The sequence below is a fragment of the Stigmatopora argus genome, chromosome 10, assembly GCF_051989625.1.
Source record: "Stigmatopora argus isolate UIUO_Sarg chromosome 10, RoL_Sarg_1.0, whole genome shotgun sequence".
Classification (NCBI taxonomy): Eukaryota; Metazoa; Chordata; class Actinopteri; order Syngnathiformes; family Syngnathidae; genus Stigmatopora; species Stigmatopora argus.
This window is the reverse complement of record NC_135396.1, coordinates 17,100,110-17,112,686: the sequence shown is the minus strand read 5'-3', so window position 1 is coordinate 17,112,686 and position 12,577 is coordinate 17,100,110. Positions and strand designations below refer to the sequence as shown.

At 43.1% G+C, this 12,577-nt stretch overlaps 1 protein-coding gene across 10 annotated transcripts in view; it reads right to left on the bottom strand.

Annotated features, from left to right (window-relative positions):
* nf1a (neurofibromin 1a) overlaps positions 1-12,577 on the bottom strand; it is a 278,314-nt gene that overhangs the window by 245,992 nt on the left and 19,745 nt on the right. For 9 of the 10 annotated variants that reach the window (XR_013303594.1, XM_077611678.1, XM_077611683.1 and 6 more), the window contains exons 4-6: positions 10,710-10,900; positions 10,400-10,506; positions 3,118-3,185 (exon numbers count right to left, since the gene is read on the bottom strand). Coding sequence is in view for 8 of the 10 variants with exons in the window: in XM_077611678.1 (XP_077467804.1) it covers positions 3,118-3,185; positions 10,400-10,506; positions 10,710-10,900 (366 nt within the window). In the remaining 2 variants the exon portion in view is untranslated. Of the gene's footprint in view, positions 1-3,117; positions 3,186-10,399; positions 10,507-10,709; positions 10,901-12,577 lie in introns of those variants that run through there. The other variant, XM_077611684.1, reaches the window with a different exon arrangement.

The following is a 12,577-nucleotide window of genomic DNA, read 5'->3' as shown; positions in this document are numbered from 1 at the left end:
TCTAGCATAAAACACAAAAAAACTCACTGCTCGCTCGGGTCACAGCCTTCTTACCTACGGGCGCTGACGTATAAACCTAGTTAAATGTGCTCTGACTGGCCAGACGTGAGTAGCCTTGATTTTGAAATAAAACAAAATTCCACTTAGATTGTTATAAATTTCCTATTTTTTCCGTTGTTTTAATTAAAAGGCAGTTTGTATCCTTCTTTTCGTTCAGGCACCTAGGCGGATAGCTTGAGGTCCTATAGTTGTAGTTTGAGTTGTGGTCTTTAGTAGAGAGCACCGCAAACGTTTCCAGCGGAGTTTGATTCAGTGTTCATCAAAGTTGACTGCAATGTGTAGTCAAACAAGAATGCTATACATTGTCAATTACTTGGAATTGATATAAAAGAAGCTGAAGACTCATCTATGTGCCTTCGTCTCACTCTCTGACCAGAATATCTGGGTAGATGAGCGCTATCAAAGAACATCGCTAAGCTAAGTCACTAATATTGATTTTTTTTTTTGTATTTCTTGTTCGAAAGTGACAATTATTGGAGTAATATGAACCATTGAAATAATTGAGATATTTTGACATTAGAAGCAATATGGCTGCCACAATATCTGAAACTTCTGGTAAGAAAATTTAAATTTCTGTAATTAGAAAGCATCAGGTTCTCATCAAGATAGACATTTCTTCTTTCAAATTGAATAATTTGATATTTTGCATTTACAAAGACAGGCATATTAACTGCCTGATGATATTGACCCTAATAATTTGGTTTTGATTCCAACAGTATCTCAGAAATAGCACTTTTCTTAAGATTTTCCTATCAAAGTAACACATTTGTACTCCCTATTAAAACCATGAATATGGAGGTGAAAACTGGGAATCAGGGGGGCGGCTTATGCGCGATAAATTGTAAAATTCAAAAACTTCAAGGCAATTTTTAGGCTTGTACGCGCCGGCGGCTTATATGCGAGTAAATACGGTAAGTTTAATTTAAAGTGTATGTAATGTTACGAGCGCGTTGCCGTCAAGTCTCTCTCCTGTCCCCTCTCTCGTCCTTTTCTCTCTTTCTCCTCCACACACTCCACGCTACCGTGTGTCTGTACTGAATAATGTCACATTTTAGTATTGAAGATTATAACCACGAGATAGGTATTTGTTACTTTGTGAGTAGGAGGTGAGTAAGAATAAATAAAAAATGTTTTCAATTGTAAAATCCTGTTTTGGTGTTTTTTTCAGTGGGTGTGAATGGATAAACTTGTATATTTTGTTATTTTCTACAGGAAAATTTGTTTTGAGATACAAGTAAACTGACATACGAGCTTGGTCGCGTATCTTAAGGTATTACTGTATTATTAGTAGTATTTTAAAGAAAAACGTTAATTTTGTAGAAGATGTTGATAAGTCTACTTTTCTACAAATAAGTGCTTCCGATCAGTATAGTAAATTACCGTATTTACTCGCATATAAGGCACATTTATCGGACAAAAAATGATGACTGAATCGACGGTATGGCTTATATGTGCATAAAAATACGACCTGCACGAAACTGCAAGGTAACAACGACGAAACGCCATAACACCATAACGCCATGGCGCCATAACACAAGACAATGTGGCCGATACGGTCATTTATTTTAAAAGAGAAAAAATAAACAGATAAAATGCCAAACAAAATTTATTTTGACATCTATGAATGAATGAAATTCAGGAAAAAAAATCTGCTTTGATTGTATTTATTTTTATTTATTGTTCAAAAGTGACAACTATTCCAGTAATATGAACCATCTAAAAAAAGATAAAACACGAAACGTTCCCGTCACGGCTCTCTTAGCGAGGTCGGGGCGCAGCCATCTTAGCGAGGTCGGGGCACGGCCATCTTAGCGAGGTCGGTGCGCGGCCATCTTAGCGAGGTCGGGGCGCGGCCATCTTAGCGAGGTCGGGGCGCGGCCATCTTAGCGAGGTCGGGGCACGGCCATCTTAGCGAGGTCGGGGCGCGGCCATCTTAGCGAGGTCGGGGCGCGGCCATCTTAGCGAGGTCGGGGCGCGGCCATCTTAGCGAGGTCGGGGCGCGGCCATCTTAGCGAGGTCAGGGGGCGGCGATCTTAGCGAGGTCGGGGCGCGGCCCTCTTAGTGAGGTCGGGGCGCTGCCGTCTACATTTTTTACGCCAGACGCGAGTAGCCTTGATTTTGAAATAAAACAAAATTCCACTTTGATTTTTTTTTCCCCGTTTGAAAATGACAACTATAATATGAACCATTGAAAGAATTGAGATATTTTGGTATTAGAAGCAATATGCCTGCCACAATATCTTAAACTTCTGGTAAGAAAAAAATGTTATAAATAAATACAATAATTATTTCCGTAATTAGAAAGCATCAGGTTCTAATCGAGATACTTTTTTTTCAAATTGAATAATTTGATATTTTGCATTTACAAAGACAGGCATATTAACTTAACTTAACATAACTAACCTTATGATATTGACCCTAATAATGGGCTTTTGATTCATACAGTATCTCAGAAATACCACGTGATGATTTTTCTTTAGATTTTCCCTTCAAAGTAACACATTTGTACTCCCTATTAAAACCATGAATATGGAGGTGAAAATTGGGAATCAGGAGGCGGGTTATACGCGAGAAATGGTAAAGTTCAACAACTTTAAGGCAATTTTAAGGGTGCGGCACATGCAGTTTATATGCAAGTAAATACGGTAACACATTTATACTCCCTATTAAAACCATGAATATGGAGGTGAAATGTGTGAATCAGGGGGTGGCTTATACGCGAGAAATGGTAAAATTCAACAATTTTGAGGCGGCTGCTTACACACGAGGGCGGCTTATATGCGAGTAAACACGGTAACTTAATTTCTTTAGCAGAAACTTAAAAAGTAAATGGGCATGACACCATGCCTGAGTCGTCCGCTGCATGCGAAAGGTGAAGAGCCAGGTATGTACCGCTACATTTCCCTCCAGTATAAAAGCAGCCAGTAAAGTACTGGCACACACTATGTCCGAAACATAATATTATAATAATATATTAAAAAAGAAATATTGAGTCAATAGACAAGGAAAAACTCAGTAGAGTATTAAAGTATCAATAAAAAGAAGGCCACAACGTACCTTTTCTAAACTGTTGATGACTGCTAGTTGCGCAGGCTTTTTAAGGGCTCTAAACTTCAGTACAGTTTCTGGAAAGACAGAAATCCAACAAGTAAAAAAAATGTAAAAAAACACACACGGGCAGCTGGAATGTTTACTTCAACTAGAGCTGGGTGATAAAACAATAACCTCATCTCATTTCATCTGATCGTCTTCCGGTTATCCGGTGTCCCCAGCGTGTTCAAGGTTGACCCCACGGCCTCCTCCTGGTGGGACGTGCCCGGAACACCTCCCTAGGGAGGTGTGCAGGGGGCATCCTGATGAGATGCCCAAGTACACTCATCAGGGTCCTCTCGATCCAGAAGACCAGCGGCTCTAGTTCGAGCCCCTCCTAGATGACTGAGCTTCTCACCATATCTCTAACGGAGAGTCAAGACATCCTGCTGAGGAAACTCATTTCTTCAGCCGCTTGTATTCGCGATCTCGTTCTTTCGGTCAAGACCCGCAGTTCGTGACCAAAGATGAGGGTGGGAACGTAGATCAACCGGTAAATAGAGAGGCTCGCCTTTGGGCTCAGCTCCTTCTTCACCACGACGGACCGCTGACGCTGCACCGATCCGCCTGTCAATCTCCTGCTGCATTTTTCTCTTACTCATGAACAAGACCCCAAGATTATAAACTCCTCTACCTGTGGAAGGACCTCATCCTAGACCCGGAGAGTGCAGGCCACCCTTTTCTTACTAAGGACCATAGTCTCAGATTTGGAGGTGCTGATTCTCATCCTGACCACTTCACACTCAGCTGCGAATCGTTCCAGCAAGAGGTGGAGATCAAGGCCTGATGAAGCCAAAACGCCATGGCTGCGCCTAGATATTCTGTCCATAAATATTATGATCAGAACCGGTGACATAGGGAAGGGCTGGTGAAGTCCAACCCCCACTGGAAACGGATAAAACTAACTGTTGGCTACGCGGACCAGACTCGGACGCCGTTCATAAAGGGACCGGTCCCCGCATATCAGGGGTTCCAGAACCCCATAATCCCGGAGTACCACCCACAAGACTCCCCGGGGGACACTGTCGAACGCCTTCTCGAAGTCCACAAAGCACATGTAGATTGGTTGGGCAAACCCCCGAGGACCCTGCTGAGGGTGTAGACCTGATCCACTGTTCCACGGCCAGGATGAAAACCACACTACGTCTAAATCTGAAATTTGAACTCCCGACTGCCCCTTCTCTCCAGTACCTTCCAGACGATTTGTGTGATGCCTCTATAATTGGAACACACCCTCCGGTCTCCCTTTTTAGAGGCACTCCCTGACGTCCACGCGATGATGCAGAGACGTGTCAAGCAAGGCAGCCCGCAACATCCAGAGCCTTTAGAAACTCTGGGCGGATGTCATCCACCCCCGGGGCCTTGCCACCGAGGAGCTATTGAACCACTTCGGTGACTTCAACCCCAGAGATAAGAGTCCGCCCCAGAGTCCCCCGACTCTGCTTCCTCGTGGGAAGGTGTGTTGGTGGAATTGAGGTCTTCAAAGTACCGTATTTTCACAACTATAAGGCGCACTTAAGTTAAATTTTCTCCAAAATAGACAGGGCACCTTAAAATCCAGTGCGCCTTATATATGGACCAATATTAAAATTGTTATCACGATAAAATAAAATAAACCAGTCGATAGGGTACACCATCCTCTACAGGTCTCGCAACTACGGTAAGCAGCCTCCGACTTCATTTTCCCACGTGCGCGGTTCATGCTGGTATATGTACCGTATTTTCACGACTATGAGGCACACATAAAAGTCTGAAATTTTCTCCAAAATAGACAGGGCGCCTTATAATCCAGTGTGCTTTATATATGGACCAATACTAAAATTGTTATCACGATAAAATAAAATAAATCCGTCGATAGGACAACTATGGCAAGCAGCCCCCGACTTTACTATTTTCCCGTACATAAAGTACTGCGCAGTGACTGCTGGGATATGTAGTTTTTTTTGTCAATACACCCAATGGATTGTGGCCTGCCGATCGGCATCAACACTAGCTAGCTCAGGCATGGGCAAACCGGTCCTCGAGGGCCGGTGTGGGTGCAGGTTTTTGTGCCAACCGATATAGCACAGACAGTTTAACCAATGAGATTCCTGCAGAAAACAAGAAGCACCTGACTGCAATCCACTGATTGCACTTGTAGGACACCGGATTGGTGAAAAGGTGCCCTCTCAATGGGTTGAAATGAAAACCCGCACCCACTGCAGCCCTTTGTGGAATAGTTTGCCCACCCCTGAGCTAGCTACTACTTGCGAATGGATTATGGTCTGGCGATCGGCATCAACACAGTTGCGAAGCATGGAAGACAGCCTTGGAATACTAGTTACGCTAGCTACTATTTGTGAACGGATTGTGGCCTGGCGATCGGCATCAACACAGTTGCGAACCATGGAAGACAGCCTTGGAATAGTTACGCTAGCTACTAGCTAGCTACCATTTGCGAATGAATTGTGGCCGCCTGGACGAACGTATTAAACTCAGCGTTTTCGATGGACAATTGTTCAATTCGGACACAGAAAATGAGGACTTTGATGGTTTTGTGGGTGATGATGACGCGAGTACATTGTAAAATGGCTAAATAAAGTACAACTGAACTCAGTCATGCTTCCGTTGCCTTTTTAAAAACGTGATTTTAGCGTGCGTTTGTAGCGTGCATTTGGTACATGTAGCACCAAATTAGTGTGTTCGCCGATGTAGTATATTGATACTATTAGTGCAAAGTTATCACAGCCGTCAACCTGGGTGTATTGACAAAAGGACTATTTATCCCAGCAGTCACTGCGCACTGGAAATAGCGTCTGGGGCTGCTTTCGTAGACAGCGCTATTACGGTTCGATAATCATCCATAAATAATATATATATGCCATGCCTGGCCGGGCTTCTTACGCTACGATTTGTGAATGGATTGTGGCCGCCTGGGCGAACGTGTCTGCTTGCACGGTTGTTCGAGCTTTTGCCAAAGCCGGCATCATTTCTAAGGAGCCACATAGAAATGACGGTGACTCTGAGAACGAAGAAAGGGGACCCGGCTTTTTGGAAGGCTCATTTGGGCAATTGTTTAATTCGGACACAGAAAATTAGGACTTTGAGGGATTTGTGGGTGATGACGTGAGTGAGTTGTAAAATGTCTAAATAAAGTACAACCGAACTCAGTTTTGCTTCCGTTGCCTTTTTACAACGTTTTTTTAGCGTGTGGGTGTAGCATGCAAGAAATATATTTCCCAGCAGTCACTGCGCACCGCAACCCGGAAATAGGCTGCTTCCGGTAGTCAGCGCTATTGCGTTTCGATGTTCATCCATATATAATATATATGCGTCTAATGAAACGGTGCGTGCTTTGTGTGTCTCAAATACAGAAATAGCACTCGTTACTGACACTGCGGCTTAAAATACGATGCGCCGAATAGTCGTGAAAATATGGTAGTTCTTTTGTCAATACACCCAGTATGACGGCCAGCACACTAATTTGGTGCTTGCGGTCATTCATTCCGGGTGAATTGACGAAAGAACTCCAGCCGCAAGATTGGCGTCAACAGAGCATTCAAAGCTAGACTGCGAACTATATACAGTGGTACCTCGACATACGATCTTAATCCGTTCTGGGACTGAGATCAAGTCGAGCTTTTCGTAACTCGAGCGGACGTTTCCGATTGAAATGAACTAAAAACAAATTAATTCATTCCAACCCTCTGAAAAAACACCAAAAACAGGATATTGGATTGGAAAAAATGTTTTATTTCTTCTAATTTGCCATCTATTAACAAAGTAAGACATAACTAGTGGTTTAATCGTAATAAAATGTGTTTAATAGAAGTAAAATTAGACGCATTTCGAGGAGGGTAGAGACAGCGACATACACGGAGGGGGGGTGAGGGGGGGTGTTCGGGGGGACTTTATCCACGGCAACAACGCACTCAAACGAACAAACACATTTAAATTAACTTGGATTAATATATACAGACACACTCAAACATACGTTTAATGTAACTTTACACTAAACTGAATTCTAATTTTGTTTTAATTTTTTTTACCTTCGTTCTGGGCGGGTTAGCTGTTTGCCACGGTTCCACCCTCACGTTCGCTATCGATGGGCTGTTTGCTGTTGTATTCCCTTCAAAATATTCCGAAAATGATGCACACAAATGTCCTCACAATAGGATAACGCACAACCACTTGCCAACGAGAAGTAGTCTTGAATGAGCAATCACGGGAGCTAGCAGGCTAAGGAAGGAATAACAGCCTACCCACGTATTGATTGTGGGTAATGAAGTTTTATTCTGAGAAAGGGTGCCATTGCCTATCGGTGTCGTGTGCACGAGTATACTTCATTACCCAGAAAGCCCTCTTTTTGCCCGCGCATGCGCGTTTTGCGTTCCCTGGTCGATGCGTAGGAGAAACTCGTCTGAATAAATCATTCAGTGCTCGTAGATATCTGTTATACACGAAAGAGATGCGGCAAAAAAAGACAGTGTGCTACAATGATAAACAGCCTCTCATGTCATGGCCGCCTGGCTTGGTCGCATCTCGAAATTTTGATCGTATCTCGGGCGAATTATTCGGTCAAAATTTTCATCATACCTCGAGCATGTCGTAGGTACAGCTGATCGTAGGTCGAGGTACCACTGTGTATATATATTATATGGATCAATATTGAGCCGCAACAGCTCTTGCAACTACGGCAAGCAGCCCCTGACTCTATTTCCGGTGCGCATTGAATGCTGAGATATATAAAACGGCGTTTCATTTGGGTTGAGCTTGATCTAGCACATTAATTCTATGTTTGCCGTCATTCCCAGTGGAAGTCTCAACTGTGGTCTGAGCTTTCAGGAAGGCAGAAATTACTGACTCAATTAATGACGACTTTGCTGAGACAGAGACGTGGGTGTTGGATGCTGTTCAACATGAGTTATTATGCTGTTGCTGTCACGAAAATACTAATACTTTAACCTCGGAGAAAATAAAAAAACTGTTGTTTATTCATGTTGGGAGTGAATGGAGTTGTTAGAAAGCTGATTTGTAATCTATTAATAAAGTTTGGCTGACCTATCGGACTGTTTTGTTGACATTCCCTTTGGCGCACCACCATCTAGTGCAGTGGTTCCCAAACTATCTTACCTGACGCCCCCCTTCTTGCTTCCAGTAAACCCGCACACCCCCCCTCCCACTTCCTCTTTTGCTCATGTGAACTTATTTTATTTTATTGCATTTATTTCTTAGCATTGTTCAGGAAAACAGATCTCTATTAATAGAAAACAGGTTGGACCATTGGAGTGACTGCTATAATCACATTTTGCATGTATTTAATGGCAGATATTTGTTCTTTGATTTTATTATTCTTATAATCTATTTAAACATTTTTTTTAGCAGATGACACGCCCCCCTTGAATTCTCTTTACGCCTCCCTAGGGGGGCGCGCCCACCAGTTTGGGAACCACTGATCTAGTGGATGCATAACATAACCCCAGCCTCTACTGTAGACCCGTATAATGCGGTGCGGTAGACCAGTGTAATGCGGAGCGGTGCGCCTTACAATGTGGTGTGCCTTATATATGGAAACAATAAAATGTGTCATTCATTGAGGGTGCGCCTTATAATCGTGAAAATACGGTATTGGGCCTACCGATACACAACATCCCGAGTCGAGGTCAGCAGCGCCCCATCCCTACTATACACTGTGTTGCTGGTGCACTGCTTTCCTCTTCTGAGACGCCGGTTGGTGGACCAAAATTTCCTTGAAGCCATCCGGAAGTCGTTCTCCATGGCTTCACCAAACTCCTCCCATGCCCGGGTTTTTGCCTCGGAGACGACCAGAGCTGTGTGCCGATTGGCCACCCGGTACCCGTCAGCTGCCTCCGGAGTCCCATAAGCCAAAAGGGCCCGATAGCACTCCTTTTTCAGTGTCCAACCCCCCTCGAGAGGCTATGCGTAGAGGTGAGCCCGACTACATCAAGCTGAAATTTCCACCTCACACGCTAGCCCAGGCTCTTCACCAACCAGAGAGGTGACATTTCATGTTTCAGTTTCTGGAGCCGGGAATCAGACCCCCAAGAATCCCCCTTTTGGCTACAGCACAGCTTTCGACGCACCCAACCACTTTGGCCCCTCTCGTAGGTGGCCCATGTGAGGGGGAACCCACGTCGCCTCTTCGGGCTGTGCCCGGCTGGGCCCCATGGGCTTAGGCCTGGCCACCAGGCGCACCCCATCGAGCCCCTCCTCTGGGCCTAGTTCCAGAGTGGCACCCCGGTGACCCACGTCGGGGCGAGGGATATCGTAGTCCATTGGTCTTTTTCGTCATAAAAGGTCTTCTGAGCCATTCTTTGTCTTGTCCCTCACCTCAGACCAGTTTGCAATGGGTGACCCTAGTAGGGGCACTAGGCCCCAGACAGCATACCTCCAAGAATCACTGGGACACACAAACCCCACCACAACGATAAGGTGATGACTCGTCGGGGGAATCATTACCGGAGCATGAAGGCAAAAGGACAATAACACGGCCAAAATAAGCGATTATGAGATGCAGTACACTGAGCCGACCCACTAAAAGATCCAAGTGAACTACCTGGCGTTTTTCCCCCTTTTTGGAAATGCCTCGTACCTGTGCAAAGAGCAGCCTTATTGAAAATGTCCTTAACCCACTGTCCTCATTTAAGGACAGCCTGTAATATTTTTCTTACTTTATATCCAGATGTTTTTCCATTTTATGTAAATTTTCTGAAAAAGTTGCAAAAATCTAAAACTGGCTATCTTGGGTTAAAATGGGTTGAGATATTTCCAACTTTATTTTTTTATTTTATGTAAATGGATGCCTGTGGGCTAAATTCACTCAGTTTCTTTTCGGGAGGCTGAAAATAATCTGCTTGCTAATGGTGATGTCTTCAGTTAATTGTGTTTTTTAATTCATATTGCACAGCAACTTTTGGTTTAGGGGCAAATTTATAAAAATAAAGATGCCTGTCAAAAATTCTGCAGGTTTTATTCTTTACTTTTCATAGTGCAAGGAGGGAGATATCTTTATTTCACAACAGAACAACAAAAACACTTAAATCATCATTTTTCATATTCTTCTTTGTTATAAAGTGAGTTACTTTCATATTTGAATAAGGAGGAAAGTAATTTATTTATTTAGAGAAGTTTGAAGTTTCAAATTTGAAACAAAAAGGTTATTTTGATAATTATCGATAGACTGATATTTTTTTTCTTATTGTGTCATAGTGCCCAGCTCTAACTTTAACCCTTAAAGAGTGCATACAACCTTGTAACAGTCTCTTCAGCTTAGAGCAGTCCACATTAATGTACTGCATCAGTTCTATGTCATGGACATCCACATTGTCCTCCACGCAAACCGTTAGCTCCTGTAGCCTAAGAATAAACACACGCACACAAACAAAATGTAATAAGCAGGTCTGGTACTGAAGAACAACAATGTCATAAAACCATTTCAGAAGACAGAGTTAAACAAATGTAGTGTACCAGTAGTATCAGGGTTTTTACACTTTTTAAAATTACCATTGTTAAATGTACAAAACAAATGAGAAATGACAAAAATTTGGATATCTAAGTACCTTGTCGAAATTCGGCTGAAAACAGCGTTGAAGTTGTTGCAGCTGAGAGAAAAGAGAACAGCAGAGGCTGAAGCTCTAAGTTCAAGGGCATGCTGATGACCCTCCCTATATGTGTGAATAAAATGGCAGATTTCTGGCAAAAGCTGTTTGACTAGCATAGTCTCATCCAGGCGCAGGCAGTCTTTGGATTGCTGTTAAAGGAAGACAGTACCGTATGAATTAGAACTTCAAAATATTGTTCATAACAAAAAAAACTAGTAATTCTAGAAAAAAACAATTTTACAGGTCATATTATGACAGGGGTCAGGAACGTTTTTGGTTGATTGAGCCATAAATGCCCATTTTGAAAAAAATATTTCTGCGAGAGCATACCATTAAAAATGAATACAATTAAATGTATGTATTTAGAAAAACAGACCAAGCGATTTTAGAGTGTACTAATGTACCGTATTTTTACACCTATAAAACGCACCGTCTGAAAGGGCGCAGTCTCAGTTGAGTGTTTTTTCTGTTTTTTGTCAATACAAAAGGCGCCTCGGCGGATAGGGCGCTAGCATGCCACGAGGCTAGTGTAAGTTATGCTGGCCGCTAGCGTGTTTTTTTTTTTTAACTAGCATGACCAAAACTAAGTTTGATAGTGCTTTATTGAGGTGAAAGGTACACACGTTAATATAAGTTAAAGCAGTTAAACATCTACAAAACTGTTTAACTCCTCACTTCTGTATCTGGTATAACGAGTTCGGCCGAGTGGGCGAGTTTGCCATTCAACATGCTATGCTCCACAGTCAGAGATGCCGTCGCCGGGGTATTCCCAGAACTTGATGCCAGCTTTGGCTAAAGCTCGAACAACAGTGCTGGCCGACACTTGAGCCCAGTCATCCACAATCCATTGAGTGACATATTGTCGCGTAAATCGTGACATGCATCACCCCCAAGCTTTTCGCCACGCTGATTCTCCTCGCTGTTATATCGTGTTCGATCCATGGCTTCAGTCCAATTTCCAAGCATTCACACCTGCATTCTGTTGTCATTTCACGTCAGGCATTTCCTCTATATAGCTGTGTGTTGTTTCATTGAGTATTGAGAGTGAGCACTACGAGCACACAGAAGTCAACTGCCTCGCCACTCGTCTGGGATGTTTTGAATAGATTTACCGTAATGCTTGGAATAGACGGGGGTGCTAGTTTTAGGGTGAACGTCCACTGGGTTGATCGCAATAAGTAGCATGTCGGCAAGAAATTAAACCAGCCAGTCAAGCGGTCAGAGTCACACAAAACTTTGAATTTAGTGCATAAACAAGGCACGCCGACTGACTGGACGCATCGACCATATTAGAGAAAAAAATAAACTTTTAAGTGTTCCCTATAGGTGTGAAAATACGGTATTGTTTTTAAATTACATTTTTTAAATGAAGCCAAGAATGAAAAAAAACACATCATCATTAATGAGACTTCTGGGACTGCATCGTTTTACTGATTTCTTTGTAATCTGGCTGATATGCATGTTGAGCTTCATGCAGGCGTTGAGACTTTCATCAGTTTGACGTGGTCTTAGATTAGTCTTGATGTGTTTTAGATGCTAGGACTGCTCACATGTATACGTAGAGCCGAACATGGTCAATAGAGCAACACTCACTCGCTGCAGTGTGTGGTATGTGACTGGAAGCGCTTTCCATGTTTTCACAATCAGTTCGTCTGTGCGTGGAAGTTTGTTCAGCTCTGTCCACTTATCAGTGAAAAAAGTTCATTAGCCACATCAAGCATTAATGTTTTGGCAAACTCGCCATCAGTAAATGGCTTTCCGTTCCTCACAATCACTAATGCGCCAGCAAAACTAGCTGAATTGAAGTCACCTTGTCTGGTCCATAC